This window comes from Mobula birostris, chromosome 2, assembly GCF_030028105.1.
Source record: "Mobula birostris isolate sMobBir1 chromosome 2, sMobBir1.hap1, whole genome shotgun sequence".
NCBI classification, from domain to species: domain Eukaryota; kingdom Metazoa; phylum Chordata; class Chondrichthyes; order Myliobatiformes; family Myliobatidae; genus Mobula; species Mobula birostris.
Genome location: NC_092371.1, coordinates 119,834,061 through 119,851,590, shown reverse-complemented (window position 1 = coordinate 119,851,590; position 17,530 = coordinate 119,834,061). Strand labels below are relative to the sequence as shown.

General features: G+C 42.6%; 1 protein-coding gene across 1 annotated transcript in view; it reads left to right on the top strand.

The window, feature by feature from the left end:
* Nucleotides 1-8,496: 8,496 nt before the first annotated feature.
* Nucleotides 8,497-17,530, top strand: part of mertka (c-mer proto-oncogene tyrosine kinase a) — a 179,955-nt gene continuing 170,921 nt past the window's right edge. The window contains exon 1 of the mRNA XM_072246976.1: nucleotides 8,497-8,947. Coding sequence (XP_072103077.1) covers nucleotides 8,887-8,947 — 61 coding nt within the window. The 5' untranslated portion in view covers nucleotides 8,497-8,886. The remainder of the gene's footprint in view (nucleotides 8,948-17,530) is intronic.

Below are 17,530 nucleotides of genomic sequence, written 5' to 3'. Positions count from 1 at the left end.
GACCAGAAACAGAATCAGAATCATGTTTATTAGCACTGTCTTATACTCTCAGTTGCCACTTTACTAGGTGCCTCCTGCACCAAATAAAGTAGTCATTGAGTGGATGTTTTTGGTCTTCTGTTGCCGTACCCCAAGCACTTCAAGAATCAATGTGTTGTGTATTCAGAGATGCTCTTCTGCACACCACTGTTGTTATCTGCGTTACAGTCACCTTCCTGTCAGCCTAAACTAGTCTGGCCATTCTCCTCTGACCCCTCTCATTAACACGGCATTTTCGCCCGCAGAAATACTGCTCACCGGATGGTTTATGTTTTTCACAGTATCCTCAGTAAACTCTGGAGGCTGTTGGGCGTGATAACTCCAGGAGATCAACAGTTTTTTGCGATACTCAAAACTACCCCATCTGGCACCAACAATCATTCCACAGTCAAAGTCACTTAGATCACATTTCCTCCCCATTCTGATTTTTGCTCAACTTCATTCACCCCAGCACAGAACTGTTCCCACAACCTGTGGACTAATTTTCAAGGACTCTTCATCTCATTTCTCAATATTTATTGCTTCTTTATTTGTTATTGGTCCCTTTTATATTTGCACAGTTTGTTACCTTTTGCACATTGTTTGTTTGTCTGCCCTGCTGCGTACAGTCTTTCATAAAATCTATTGTGTTTCTTGTGTTTACTGCGAAAGGCTGCAAGAAAATGTATCTCACAGTCACAAATGGTGATATATACAGTAGGTACTTTGATAATACATTTACTTTGAACTTTGGTGTGTAAAACAACTGAATCTTTTGAGTTGCTACCACGTGATTGGCTGATTAGATACTTGCATTAAAGTACAGTGGTACTCAATAAAAGTGGCCATGAAATTTGTTGTGTTCTGGCAGCAGTACCATATGTTAAGGCATAAATTATTATTATTTACAAAATAAATAGTGCAAAAAAGAGGTATTGTAAGGCAGTGTTTGCAAGTTCATGGACTGTGAGCTTCAACTTGAACAGAACACGTCTGAACTGTTTTTAAATCTACTTGATAGGATTACTTAAAGAATACATTCATTTAAACACATTTGAAAACTAACTTATTATTAAAAAGCATGAAAATAAGGTAAAATAATCTTACCTCTTTTCATAGTGCTGGCAAATGCACACCATACTTTCCTAATATTAGTGCAAAATCTAAAGATTGCATATACTGGAAATTTAAAATAAAGTCAAAGCTGGAAATACTCAGCAGGTTAGTCAGCACCAGTGGAGAGAGAAGTAGGGGTAATGTTTCAGGATGGAGATCTCAAAATAGAACTGTTCTGATGAAGAGTCTTCAATATGAAATGTTCCCTTCATTTCTCCCTCCATAGACACTGACTGACCTGCTGAGTGTTACCAGCATTTTCTATTTACTTCCTTTATTTCTGACAAAAGTACATCTGACTACACCACTGTCATTGGCCGAGTCTGTGATGGTGATGAATTAGCAGGGAGGAAGGAGATTGAAAATTTGGCTGAGTGGTGCCACAAGAACCTCTTACTCAATGTCAGCATAACCAAGGAGCTGATTATTGACTTCAGGAGGAGGAAACTGGAGGTCCATGAGCAAGTACTCATTGGGGGAAATCAGCGATGGAGAGGGTCAGCAACTTTAAATTCCTGGGTGCTATAATCTCAGAGGATTTGTCCTGGACCGGCACGCAAGTGCAATTATGAAGGAAGCATGGCAGTGCCTCTACTTTCTTAGAAGTTTGTAAAGATTCAGGATGACATCTGAAACTTTGACAAACTTCTATAGATGTGTGGTGGAGAGTATAATGATTGGTTGCGTCATGGCCAGATTTGGAAGCAGCAATACTCTTGAACAGAAAATCCTACAAAAAGTAATGGATCATGCGGCCCCGTCTATCACAGGTAAAGCCCTCCCCACCATTGAGCACATCTACAAGGAGCACTGTTGCAGGAAAGCAGCATCCATCATCAAGGACCCTCATCACCCAGGCCATGGTCTCTTCTCACTGCTGCTATAAGGCCCTCAAGACCCATACTATCAGGTTCAGAAACTCTTCAACTATAAATCTCTTGAACTAGAGGGGATAACTTTACTGATCTTCACTCGCCCTATCACTGAACTTTTCCCACAACCTATTCACCTACTGCAGAATCTTCAATAAAGTATCTTCTTTGATTCTATTATGTTTCTTGGATTTATTGAGTATACCCGTAAAAAAAAAATGATTCTTAGGGTTGTACATGGTGACTTGAATGTATTTTGATAATAAATTTACTTTGACTTCTTCCTCCACCAGATCAGTGTAAGGGGTTCAGTGACCCTGTTTGAATAACATTTTGTAGTCAATAAATGTTGAAGATACTAGATCAAAAATCAAAGGGCTTGAGGAACTCAGCAGGTCAAGCATCAACTGTGGAGGCAGAGAAATGGTTAACATTTTGGGTCAGAATCCTGTATGGGGGCTGAGAGTAGAAAACAGTACTCTAGTCTATGCCTGGTCTCACCAATATAGAGGAGGCTACATTGGGAGCACCGAGTGCAACAGATGAGTTTAGAGGAGGTGTATTTGAATATCTGCAGTTACTCCTGTAGATACAAGTCTGAATAAAATTGTACAATATTCTGAGTTAATTAGATTGCAAGCATCATGTTCCATTCTAGTGACCGAGAAATAAGGAAGATATCAAAGCACTGGAGGATATGTAAAGATAAGGCATGAAGCAAGATCAAGGAATTGATTGTGGACTTCAGGAAGGGGAAGTTGGGAAAATACTCACCAGTCCTTGGTGAGGAGTTAGCAGTGGAAAGGGTGAGCACCTTCAACTTTCTGGGTGCCAACATCTCAGAGTTTCTATCCTAGGCTCAGCACATTGACGCATTGATGCTGATGCATTAGGCATGCTAATGACTCGAACATTGGGAGTTTGAGAAGATTTTGTATGTCACCAAAGGCTCCTACAAATACCTTCAGATGTATTGTGGAGAACATTCTGACTGATTCCTTCTGGCTGAAGGATCCTGGCCTGAAACATCATTTGCTTCAATAACCCACATCAAAGTTGCTGGTGAAGACAGAAGGCCAGGCAGCATCTCTAGGAAGAGGTACAGTCGACGTTTCAGGCTGAGACCTGTGTGTTGCTTGAATTTCTAGCATCTGCAGAATTCCTGTTGTTTGTTATTTCCTTCAATAGATGCTGCCAGACCTACTGAGTTCCTCCAGCATCGTGTATATGTGTGTGTGTGCGCGCACGCACGCTGTAGAGAGATAGTGCGTGTGATATAAGGTGGTTTGGAGATACGTCTCTATCCAAGGAGGTTCAAGGTGCTCCTTCCCTCCACTAGCCTGCAGATCACCCTTTGGCAAGGTGTAGCACCTGCTTAGCCCCCTGATCAGGGTCACATGAAGCCATGGGAGTAGGTGGTGCAGAGTATTGATAATGCCTGGGGTCACCCGTCTTGTAAAGACACTGCCCAGATGAAAGCGATGGCAAACCACCTCTGTAGAAAAATTTGCCAAGAATAATCATGGTAAAAGACCATGATCGCCTACATCATACAGCAGGGCACATGATGATGATGATGATGCTATAGTGATACACTTTTGAACGGTGATAACTGATTCAATGCTGGAATGTTGTGCCTGTTTGCCCCATTGGTCTTACTGCATGATGAGCACCACTGATTTATATTGGAAATCTTTCTTCTGCCCTCTCAGAGTCTTGATCCAAAATATCAACTTCTACCTTTTGCCTCCACAGAAGCTGATTGATCAGCTGAGTTTGTCCAGTCTACAGCCTTTTTGTTCCAGATTTCAGCATCTGCACTCTTTTTTGCCTTTTAAGGCTTCTGGGAACATGTTCAACTCTGGAATTTAAAATCTGCTGGTATCCCAGTTCAGTCTTCATAAATATATAGTTTTTAAGTTATATTTATAAATACAGCATGGTAACAGGTCCTACCAGACCAAAGAGGCTGCATTGCCCTCTGTGACCAATTAACCTACTAACCTGTAATCTTTGGAATGTGGGAGGAAAGCAGAGCACCCTGAGGAAATCCACGTGGTCACAGGGAGAACTTACAACATCTAACAATTTTTTTCAGAATCTTTCAAGTGTCACATACCTGTGTAGCATACACCCAGCGGCTAGTCGATTAGGTATACCTGCTCACTAATGAAAATATCTAATCAGCCAATCATGTGGCAGCAACTCAATGCATAAAAACATGCAGACATGGTCAAGAGGTTTAATTGTTTTTCCGACAAATCATCAGAATGGGGAAGAAATATGATCTAAATGACTTTGACCATGAAATAATTGTTGGTGCCAGACAGGGTGGTTTGAGTATCTCAGAAACTGCTAATCGCCTGGGATTTTCATGCATAACAAATTTCAGCGTATAGAGAATGGTATGAACAGCAAAAAAAAATCCAGCGAGTGGCAGTTCGGTGGGCAATAATACAATGTTAAGGAGAGAGGTCAGAGGAGAATGGGCAGGCCGGTTCAAGCTGACGGGGAGGTGACAGTAACTCAAATAACCTCGCGTTACAACAGTGGTGTGCAGAAGAGCATCTCTGAAGACACATCACATCAAACCTTGAAGTGGATGGATTACAGCAGTAGAAGACCATGAGCATACACTCAGTGGCTACGTCATTATGTACAGGTTGTAGCTAATAAAGTGTCCACTCAATGTATATGGAAAATATTTTCTCACTTATTTAGTGTACTGTACATTGCTTAATTGGATGCTAATTCTCAAGCATTTTAACACAGAAACTGGTGAGATGAATCACTCCACAATGAACAAGTTAAGTCAAGTTTACTGTCACGGCACAAGTACATATAGCCAGCTGGTGGTGTGGTGGCATTCGAGGTGAGTGGTCCCCAGTTCAGTTCCAGCTCACTCTTTGCATGCTTTTCATCCGTGCTGCGTTCAGCATCAAGCTAGCAACTTGGCCTCACAAAATAAGATTTAAAAAAAAGCTTAAGAAGTGGCAAGGTTGCCTCCCAATGCACCACAAGGCGTGAAAAGGAAGAAAAACAAGTGTGTGTACAGCTACAATAAAAACCAGGTTCAGAAAGCATACCAGATATAAATTTTACAGTGCAGTGAAGAGAAGAGCTTGTGCAGAACTAGACAAGCCAATTGTCGAACAAACCCACAATCAGATACAAGGTCATTGCAGTGTTCTGTTCAGCTCTCATTCTTTACTTCAGAAATACCAACTGTTGCAACAGTCAACTCCAAGTTCAAGGACCTTTCCAGTGGTTTCTATGAAACAAATTCAGTCTGATAACATTGAGCAAGTTCAAAGGAGGTGTACAGGACTAGTATTTTTTTAACTCAGAGAATGGTAGGTGCCTGGAATGTTCTGTCAAGGGCGGTGGTGGAGGCAAAAATGATAGAGGCATTTAAGAAGCTCTTAAATGGGCCCAGGAATGTGGGAGAATGATGGGATGTGGACTTTGTGTAGGCTGAAGGGGTTAGTTTAGTTTGCTATTTAATTGGCTCAGAACAACATTGTAGGCAGAAAGGCCTGTTTCTGTGCAGTACTGTTCTACAGAAAAGAACTGACAATGTTGTGCCCTCTTGGGCCATCTTTTGGATGAGAAATTAACTGTTTCTTTCTTGAATGAGGCCAGTTCAGGCAACAAAAAGAAATATGCTTTCAGCAAGTAAGGATTACTATGTTCTGACAATGACCTCCCCCCCACCCCCCGATTGAGACATTGGACATCGAAGATTGCAGTACAGCAGAGGAGGCCTTGCATCTTCTCTAATATTTTGTTTGTTTGTTTTGTGCCATGTCATATGATGGAGGTGATCATTGTCTTTTGCAGGACCATGATTGTTGTTCTTGGCAAATTTTTCTACAGTAGTGACTTGCCATTGCCTTCTTCTGCACAGTATCTTCACAAGATAGGTGACCCCAGCTAATATCAATACTCTTCAGAGATTGTCCGGCATCAATGGTCGCACAACCAGAACTTGTGATGTGCACCAGCTGCTCATATGACCATCTACAGCTTGGCCAAGGGTGACCTGCAGGGTAGTGGAGGGAAGGAGCGCCTTACACCTCCTTTGGTAGAGACACATCTCCAGCCCACTACGTTAATATTTAATCAACAAATAAAAACACTTCGGCTGGTACTTGTCTGTTGGAGCTGCTGGTGCTACTGGATAATAACTCCATCTCTCTAGTACCAAAAGAAAAAACTTAGAAAGGAGCAGCAGCATTTATGGAGAGTGATAAAACACTAATATTTCAAGGGGCAATGACCCTTCAGTAGAAGTTCTTAACATTACAAAGACTTCCAGGGCTTCTTTCTCTCTGGCATTCTCAGCTTTTCTTTTTCTCATTTGATTTCTCTCCTTCCCCTTTTTTGATGCACTTAAAAAAAATTCAAAAGCTCCTCATTGCCAACACAGAAACTGGTGAAAGAGTGAGCCTCATACCTTTGGCTGAAAAAAAAAGTGTATGATGTTCCAAAATAACAGGGTTAAAATCGCCCAAGGTGATTTTAACAGGGTTAAAATCGCCCACTGCTGCTTGCATAAAGATAGGTGTTATTCTTGGAGATTTTTATAGTAAAAGAGCGAGGACGGAGGGGCCGGGGGAGCTGCTAAACAAGGGGAACCAGTTTAACAAGCAGCGGCAATGCAATTCATCAATAAAACACTGGGGACCACCGTGTCTCTCTTTGCATTGGTCAATGCAAAACCGTCGGCACTTACTGAGAAACCTTTAAATCCTCAGAGCTGGAGGATTTTGTTTTTGAGGTAGCCGGAGGAAAAAGAGTATAGTTGACATTTCTGGCCGAGGTTCTTCATCAGGACTGGAAAACAGATGAGGAGTCAGGGTAAAAGTGGGGTAAAAGGGGAGGAAGAACGACAAGGTGATAGGTGAAACCGGGGGGGGGGGAGGGAGAGGGAGGTGAAGTAAAGAGCTGGGAAGTTGATTGGTGAACGAGATTTAGGCCTGGAGAAGGGGGAAATCATTGGAGAGGACAGAAGGCGATGGAAGAAAGAAAACAGGGAGGAGCACCAGAGGGAGTAGATGGGCAGGTAAGGAGATAAGGTGAGAGAGGGAAAATGGTGGTGGTGGGGGGGGGTTCTGACCAGATGTTTGAGATATTGATGTTCATGTCATCTGTTTGGAGGTTAATCAGGCGGAATATAAAGCATTGCTCCTCCGACCTGAGTGTGGCCTCATTGCGACAGTAGAGAAGGCCATGGATTGACATGTCAAAATGGGAATGGGAAATGGAATTAAAATGGGTGTCCACCGGGAGATCCTACTTTTTCTGGCAGGCAGAGCGTAGGTGCTCGGCGAAGTAGTATCCCAGTCTACATTGGGTCTCACCGATATACAGGAGCACCGGACACAGTAGATGACCCCAACAGACTCACAGGTGAAGTGTTGCCTCACCTGGAAGGACTGTTTGGGGACTTGAATGGTAGTAAGGGAGGAGGTGTAGGGGCAGATGTAGCACTTGTTCCACTTGCAAGGATAGTGCCCGGAGGGAGATCAGTGGGGAGGGATGAATGGACAAGAGAGTCACGTAGGCAATGATCCCTGTGGAAAACAGAAAGTAGGGGGGAGGGGAAGGTGTGTTTGGTGGTAGGATCCCGTTGGAGGTGGCAGAAGTTTCGGTGAATTATGTGCTGGACGCGGAGGCTGGTGGAGTGGTAGGTGAGAGCAAGATGAACTCTATCCCTGGTAGGGTGGCGGGAGGATGGGGTGACAGCAGACGTAAATGAAATGGAAGAAATAGGGCTTAGGGAAGCATTGATGGTGGAGGAAGGGATGCCCCTTTCTTTGAAGAAGGGGGGCATCTGCTTAGTTCTGGAATAAGAATCCTCATTCTGAGAGCAGATACTGCGGAGACAAAGATGCATCCCACCACCAAGCACATCTTTCTGTTTTCCACAGGGATTCCTCCCTACACGACTCCCTTGCCCGATATAGATTGGGAGACCGCTTAGAGCATAGGTGAAGTTCGTTGTTCGCATAGGTGCTCCGTCCACCAGAAAAAGCGGGATCTCCAAGTGGCCACCCATTTTAATTCTCATGCCCATTCCTACATGTCAGTCTATGGCCTCCTCTACTGTCACGATGAGGCCACACTCAGTTTGGAGCATCAACATTTTATACTCCGTCTGGGTAACCTCCAACCTGATGTCATGAACATGGATTTCTCGAACTTCTGGTAAAGCCTCACCCCACCACCATTCCCATTTCCATCTTTGACCTTCATCTCCTTCTAGAGCTCCTCTTCCTTTTCTTTCTTCCATGGTCTCCTGTCCTCTTCCCTTCAGATTCCCCCTTCTCCAGCCTCTTTCACTGATCAACTTCCCAGCTCTTTATTCCCCCGCTCCCCATTTCACCTCTCACCTTGTGGTTCTCCTTCCCCTCCCCCCACTTTCTTACCCTGACTCCCCATTTTCTTTTCCAGTCCTGTTGAAGGGTTTCGGCTCGAAACGTCAACCGTACTCTTCTCCGCAGATGCCGCCTGGCCTGCTGAGCTCCTCCAGCAATTTGAGTGCATTGCTCAGATTTCCAGCAATCTGCAGATTTACTCATGTTTGTGGAGAAAAGTCACGTGCTTCGGTAGCGCAGCTTCTTATCCGGGGAGTGAGGCACACACTCAGTACTGCGGTCAGCAAGTGGTAGTTATACTGAACTTTTCTCTCCTCGGCCATCGAGTAAAAGAGAGCGGGCTGTCGTAGTTTAATTTACATTGACTCCAAAACAGTTTGTTGATCGCTTGGTCGTTCTGATCAAAACAGACAATAGTTTTGTTTGAACTGAGAGCGGAGCTGAAGGGGTCGGTTACGGTGTTGCAGAGTTAAGCGAGCTCTGTTCCCTTCTTCTACGGAATGATTCGTTCTATCTTATTCTGGATGTTCATTTCGTTCCTTCAGTTCCCTTGCGGATTTGGTGAGTCTTTTTTTGGGGGGGGGGGTTGAGTGCCTGCATCTCTTTTTTTTCAATTTTCAAGGAAGTTATCAAGGTCGTTCTTACCTGAGGACAGATACCGCCCCCACGGTTAAAAATTGACTAACTTTCGTTGGTGCTTAAAATGCACCTTTTATAATGCGTTTAAATAATGTATTGCAACTAATCGCAAAGAAACTTGCTTCCTTTAATTAAATTTGGGCGAAGTTTTAAGTTTTACGTTACGGAGCCCCCCCCCCCCCCCCAACCTGGAACAGTGCAGCACAGTAAGGCCCACGATGTTGTGTCGACCAATATAAAAGTACTCTTCGATCAGTCTGACCCCTCTTACACAAACCGTAAGCCTCCATTCTTGAAAAATTACGTCCGTACGGCTATGTAACAGTTCTAGAAATGTTTCCTGGTTGATAAGCTTCTCACCTCCACTTCCTGCGACAATATGTCTCATCCTCCAATCCTCTGCTGTCACTCCTGTGGCCAAAGAGGATGCAAATATCTAAGTCAGTGCCTCAGAAATCTCTTACCTTCCCCTTTCTGTTTTTAAAAAAAAATCAACTATTTCTGACATCTCACCTAAATTTACCTCCTATGGATGTCCTCTGGTATTGGCTATTGCTGCCCTGGTGGGAGGAGGGAGGGAAGGAAGGAAGGAAGATGCTGGCTGTCCTCTCTATGCCTCTCATAATCTAATACACCTCCATTAAGTCACTCTCATCCTCCTTTGCTCCAAAGAGAAAACCTATACTCATAAGACATGCTCTCCAATCCAGGCAGCATCCTGGTAAATCTCTGTACCCTTTCTAAAGCTTTCACAATCTTCCTGTAATGAGGTGATCAGAACTGAGCACTTCTCTTAAGTGAGGTCTAACTGGGGTTTTATAGAACTGCAACATTACCTTGTGGCTTTTGAACTCAGTTACCTCCTTTCAAAGGCTGGCACACCTTAACAACCCTATTAATTTCATGGCATCTTTGAGGGATCAATGGACTTGGACCCCAAGATCCCCCATTCCTCCGCACTGCCAAGAATCCTGCTTTGACCTTGCATTCTGCAAGTTCAATCTTCCAAAACGTGTATAATTTCATACTTTTCCTGATTGAACTTAATCTGCCCTACTCTATATTGTGTTTAGTTCTGTTTATAACCTATAATAACCTTCTACACTGTCCACACTATCCAATTCCCATCATCTGCAAAATTAGTACCCCACACTTATGAAATTCACAAAGAGCAAAGGCCACAGAACAGATCCCTGCAGAACATCGCTGGTCACCGTGTCCGAGTAGAATTCTACTACCACCTTCTGGCTTCTGTGGGCAAGCTGATTCTGAATCAATCCCATGCCTCCTGATTTCCTGGATGAGCCTGCCATGGGAACCTTGTTAAAAGCCTCACCGAGATCATATACGTCATATCCATGGCCCTAATTTTGTTAGTTTGTTTCATCACCTCCAACAAAAACGAGGTGCGACCTGCCCTTCTCAAAGCATTTTGACTATGCATAATCAGACTATGCTGTTCCAAATCCTTGTAAATCCTGTCCCTAAGAAATCTCTCCAATAATTTGCTCATCACTGACGTAAAACTCCCTGATTTATCATTTCCAGGATTATCCCTATTACTTTTCTTGAACAGCAGAATAACACTTGCCATCCTCCAGTCCTCTGATACCACTCCAGACCAGAGAGGATGCAAATATCTTCATCAATGCCCCACCAATCTCTTCCCTTTCTTTCCTTAATAAGCTGTGCTATATCTCATCTGGCTCCAGTGACTTGCTTATCCAAATGTTTTTCAGAAGCTCCAACACCACTTCTTCCTTAACCTTGACTTGCACTAACACATTATTAGCCTGTTCTACGGATGACCTCGTGTTCATCAAGATCCCTCTCTGTGGTGAACACTAAAGCAAGTTATTCTATAAGAGCCTACCCTACCTCCTCTGCCTCGAGGCACATGTTTCTTGAGCGGTTCTCTGGTTTATAAAGTATTTTGTAATCTTATTCAGATTTATAATCATATGGTTTATAAAGTTCATCCAGATGTGAATGGTTCAGTTTATGGTGAGAGACCTTTTTTTTAAAAGTTTAATATCTTAAGCTATTCTGTAGGTAAAATAAACTTTAAACTTGACATACTTTGTATGTCTACTTAGACTATGCCCTTTCCATTCAGCTTTTAAACCATTTAAAATTCTCTGCAATGCTTAGTAGGATTAATCTGAATAAAAAGAAATAGTAGTTGTTTGTTGCATTTTACGGAATGTGATTATGAACAGTTCTTTGCTGCAAAGGGAAAGGGTAATTAACTTTTGTCTTTTTATTACTGCCTTCTGTTACAAGAAGGGGGGAAAACATTTATATGGTCCTCTTCATAGGCGGGAGTCCCTCAGAGCTAGTGTTATGATATGGGGAAACACTGAAGCCAGTTTTAGCATTGTCAACTGTGGTGGAAATTAAAACTCAGGTTCAAGCTTTCTGTCATCTGACTGAACATGTATACAAAGGTAATGATGTACCCACAAAACATCTATCACAGACAGCATTAAGACAAAATATTGGTATAAATAAGTTGATAAAATATAATTCAAAATGCGTGTAGTGCTCAGCACAGATAACAGAACAGTCGATGGATCACTGTCCCAGTACTGAAACTTTGTTGGTGCTCGGGATATTTATTAGTCTCATAGCTTGAGGGAAGAAGCTATTTCCCAGTCTGTCAGTCCCAGTTCTGATGGTAGTGGATCAGTGTGATTGTGGGATGCCTGGTAGGGATCCTCAATAATGCTCTGGGCCCTTCGTATAAAATGCTCCTGATAAATGTCACAACTATGATATGGAGACCCCAGTGATCCTCTTGGTGGGTTTTACTATCCTCTGTCACGTCTGGCAGTCTGGTGCCTTGCAGCATCTGTACCACACAAAGATGCAGCAGGGTAGGACACTCTTGAGGGTGCTCCTGTAGAAAGTCGTTTGAATCAAATCACCTCTTTCATTTCTTGCATAAATAATAAATACAGACCGGTATATGGTCTGCTGTTCCTCAAATTGAGGTAAAATGTTTTGTCTGTACCCGTGAAGGCCTTTGAATTTGTGTCTCAAAAAACAAGGGACTCCTGTGACACTTGCAATATGGCACTGAAGCAGTAGCCAAGGTTACATCCGCAATATCCCGGCACGTGCTTTAGCTGACTACTTCCAACTCTGGAATGAGAAACTAGATCAAGTGGTAAGGGTACTGACTTGATTTTTGAGAGCATTTTAATGGTGCAGTGTGGAATCCTTAATTGTGTGATTAAACTGTTTCTTCCAGGCAGGTTGGGAGGAAGCCAGCAGATATTATCAATTTTTTTTTCTTTACAGATGTTAGAGTGCACCTATTTTATCTATAAGTAGTCCATGGAATAACAGCATAACTAGAAAGAATTAAAAGTTGACTCAGGCTCCTGTATTATGACTATGATGCTTGCTTGCCATAGATCTATTTAATGCACGTAAACTGTTGACTAACCTGAACTTTAATTATAATATGTATAGCGCTTTTAATCCATTGATATGAATAACAGACAAGTTGAGTGTTGATTCCATCTGCATATTAAATTTGACACCTTTAATGATGGCAGATTTAGTTCAGTGCTCTTTTTACATTAATCTGTGGTTTAATAATTTGCATTAAGTTCTGTATTTGATTATATGGTGTATATATAGTAGAAGCAAAATTGTGCTATGTGTTGCTGCTGCTTTCAATAAAATAATATTAGAAAATATTTCTGAATGTTAGGACTTGTTTTGCTTTGCAATACTTGTGTCAACTCTTTGAGGATTAGAGAGGAAAACTGTGTTTTTGTGGAAAACACTTTGTCAAGGACAATCCATTTCTCACTGTCCAGGAGACAGGGCAATCTTGTCTAGGAATTTTTTTGAAATGCCTTTTCCATGCTGACTCCATCTATTGTTGCTAAACTCTTCTCCGTTATTAGCTGTTAAGTGAGTCCTTGGGCATTTGTAGAGCTGTAGATGGTCTGATAGCACTGAAAAATGTGTGCTTTTTGTCATTATCTCTCCAGCTATTTCATGTTGGAGGCATCGGGTAAATGTGACAATTTATGCCAAATTGCATGCTTGAACTGATAACTGTTCCACGCGTTTGTTATACTGTAGGTGAAAGAAATATCTTCCACAGATTCACCTTTGCTCATTGTTTGTAAATGCCGTGTTTGTGCTTTCCACGTTGACTGTTATAATGATTGCTCCCTGAAGTAGTTTCAGTGAACAACTGAAGTGATAGAGCACACCTGGAGAGTTGAGTGCGGAACTATTATTTACAATATGCTGGTAAAGGCTACTTTAGCTCTTTAGCACCTTGAGCCCTGACTTACAACAGCAGCAAAAGTTCAAAGTACCTATGGAGTCATTGAAAAGTATAGCATAGAAACAGGCCCTTTGGCCCAGCTAGTTCGTGCCAAACCATTTAAGCTGCCTTGTCCCATCAACCTGCAGCATGACCATAGCCTTCCATAACCCTGCCATCCATGTACCTATCCAAACTTCTTTTAAACATTGAAATTGAGCTTGAGCTTGCATGCACCATTTGCGCTGGCAGCTTGTTCCACAGTCTTGCGACCCTCTGAGTGAAGAAGTTTCCCATCATGCTCCTGTTCAACTTTTTACCTTTCACCCTTAACGCATGACCTCTGGTTGTAGTCCCACCACTCAGTAGAAAAAGACTGCTTACATTTACCCTATCTATACCCCTCATAATTTTGTATACCTCTATCAAATTTCTTCCCAATCTTCTATTTTCCAAGGAATAAAGTACTAACCGATTCAATCTTTCCTTGTAACTCCAGTCCCAGCAACATCCTTGTAACTTTTTTTCTGTATCTTCCAACCTTATTTACATCTTTCCTGTGGGTAGGTGACCAAAACTGTACATAATACTCCAAATTAGACCTCACCAATCTCTTGTACAACTTCAGCATAACATCCCATCTCCTGTACTCAGTACTTTGATTTATGAGGGCCAAGGTGTTAAAAGCTTTCTTTCCTACCCTATCTACCTGTGGTGCCACTTTCAGTGAATTATGAACTTGTATTCCCAAATCCCTTTGTTCTACTACAAATCCTTCTGCAAGCTCTGATACTGTTCCTCGCCGTCCATTACACCCACAGTCTTGATGTCAGCTGCAAATTCGCTGATCCTGTTAACCACAATATCTTCCAGATCATTGGTATAGATGACAAACAACAAAGGACCTAGCGTTGATCCCTGCTGCACACCACTAGTCACAGGCCTTCAGTCAGAGAGGCAACCAAATACTACTGCTCTCTGGCACCTCCTACAAAGCTGATGTCAAATGACTGAACTTCTGGATCACCCTCCCATGTGAGACCTTGTCGACTGTCTTGCTAAAATCCATGTCGACAACATCCAGTGCCTTGCCTTCATCCACTCTCCTGGTAAATTCCATGCACAATGCTGACTATCTCTGATCAGTCCATGTCTATCCAAATACTCGTATATCTGGTCCCTTAGAATACCTTCCAGTAACTTTCCCACTACTGATGTCAGACTCGCTGGCCTATAATTTCCTGATTTATTTTTAGAGCCTTTCTTAAATAGCAGAACAACATTGGCTATCCTCCAATCCTCCAGTACCTTGCATGTTGCTAAGGATGATTTAAGTGTCTCTGCCGGAGCTCCTGCAATTGCTGCACTGGCCTGTCACAGGGTCCGAGGGAAGACCTTGTTAGACCTGGGGATTTATCCACCCAAATTTGCCTCAAGACAGCAAACACCTTCTCCTCTGTAGTTTGTATGGTGCCCATGAACTCGCTGCTGCATTGCCTCACTTCTGTAGACTCTGTGTCCATCTCCCGAGGAAATGCAGATACAAAAAAATGCATTTAAAATCTCCCTCATCTCCTTTGGCTCCACATCATTCTGGTCTCACAGACTATCAGTTTTGCCCATAACAAATCTAGAATCCCTTGGGATTCTCCTTCACCTTGCCTATTAGGGTAACCTCATAGCTTCTTTTAGCCTTCCTGATGTCTTTCTTGCATTTCTTATACTGCATAAGCACCTGCCCATACCTGAATGCACTTCCCTTTTCATTTTCTTAACTAGGGACTCAATATCTCTTGAAAACCAACATTCCCTAAATATATGTTATGCTTACTTTTTACCCTAACAGGGACATACAAGCTTTGGACCCTCAAAATTTCATTTTTGAAGGCCTCCCACTTACAAAGTACACCTTTGCCAGAAAACAACCTGTCCTAATCCACACTTGCCAGATCTTTTCTGATACCAATAGAATTAGCATTTCTCCAATTTAGAATCTCAACCGGTGGACAACACCTGGCCTTCTCCATATTTAGTTTGAAACTAATGGTATTATGATCACTAAATTTACAGTGTACCCTACACAAACTTCTGTCCCCTATCCTGTATCAATCCCTAATAATAATAATAATAATATTACTTTATTGATCCCGTGGGAAATTCTTTTGTTACAGCACCAACATTTAAAAACACACTTGGCAGTGTGCTTAACTAATAATGAATAGAGAATAATAACAGTGTAAAAATAGTGATAATATAAAAATAGTGTACCAATGTGTAATAATAATAATAGGAGATCAAGTATCAGCCACTCTCTCATTGGGACTTATATGTACTGATTCAGGAAACGTTCCTGAACAGATTCGACAAACTCTATCCCATCCAGCCCTTTTACAGTATGGGAGTGCCAGTTAATGTGGAAAATTAAAATCACCTACTATCACAACCTTGTGTTTCTTGCAACAGTCTGCAATCTCTCTACAAATTTGTTCCTCTAGATTCCGTGGACTGTTGGGTCTCCATTAATGTAGTTATATCTTTCTTATTCCTCAGTTCCACCTGTATAGCTTCAACAGACAAGCTCTCCAGCCTGTCCTGTCTGACACTGCTGTGACAATTTCCCTGACTTAGTAATGCCTCCTCACCCTTTAATTCCTCCCGCTCTGTTGCATCTAAAACAATGGAACTCCGAAATAGTGAGCTGCTAGTCCTGCCCCTTCTGCAACCAAGTCTCACTAATGGCTATAATATTATAATTCCATGTGTTGATTCATGCCTTGAGCTCATCTACCTTTCCTACAATATTTCTTGCATTGAAAGAAGCTCAGAACATTAGTCGCAACCTTTTGATTCTTAACTTTGTCTGGGGTCTTAACAACACCTGTCTCCAAAATCTCTCCGCTATCTGTTCTGGCACTCTGGTTCCCAACCCTCTGCAGCTCAAATTTAAATTCCCTGCCCCCTCCCCACTATACCGCTGTGCAGTATTAGCAAACCTTCCCACTACGATATTAGTATCCCTCCAGTACAGGTCCCATTTTCCCTGGAAGAGAGCCCCATGATCCAAAAGCCTTGACACCCTCCCTCCTACAACAACTCCTTAACCACATATCAGACATATCAGAATGGGAATGGGATGTGGAATTAAAATGTGTCTATCCACGGCCTCCTCTACTGTAAAGATGAAGCCACACTCAAGTTGGAGGAACAACACCTTGTATTCCGTCTGGGTAGCCTCCAACCTGATGGCATGAACATTGACTTCTCTAACTTCCGCTAATGCCCCACCTCCCCCTCGTACCCCATCCGTTACTTATTTATATACACACATTCTTTCTCCCTCTCTCCTTTTTCTCCCTCTGGCCCTCTGACTATACCCCTTGCCCATCCTCTGGGTTTTTTCCCCCCCTCCCCCTTTTACTTCTCCCTGGGCCTCCTGTCCCATGATCCTCTCATATCCCTTTTGCCAATCACTTGTCCAGCTCTTGGCTCCATCCCTCCCCCTCCTGTCTTCTCCTATCATTTTGGATCTCCCCTTCCCCCTCCCACTTTCAAATCTCTTACTAGCTCTTTCTTTAGTTAGTCCTGACGAAGAGTCTCGGCCCGAAACGTGGACTGTACCTCTTCCTAGAGATGCTGCCTGGCCTGCTGTGTTCACCAGCAACTTTGATGTGTGTTGCTTGAATTTCCAGCATCTGCAGAATTCCTTGTGTTTGGATGACAGGATTGGTGGCTTTGTGGTCAAGTGTGCGGATGATACAAAGATAGTGAAGGGGTAAGTGGTGTTGAGGAAGCAGGGAGACTGCAGAAAGACAGATGAGGATATTGGACAAAAATGGCAAATGAAATACACTGTTGGAAAGTGTATAGTCATGCACTTTGGTAGAAAGAATAAAAGCTTCGATGATTTTCTAACAGGGAGAAAATACAAAAATCCGAGGTGCAAGGGAACGAAAGTCTTTGTGTAGGATTCTGTAAAGGTTAGTTTGAAGGTTGAGTCGGTGGTGAGGAAGGCAAATGCAACGTTAGTGTTCATTTAGAGAGGACTGCAATATAAAAGCAAGGATGTAATGCTGAGGTGGGGCCTCACTTGGAGTACACTAAGCAGTTTTGGACCCCTTATTAGGAAAGAATGTGCTGACATTGGTGAGGGTTCAAAGGAGGTTTGCGACAACGATTCCAGGAATGAAAGGCTTATTGTATGAGGAGCGATTGAT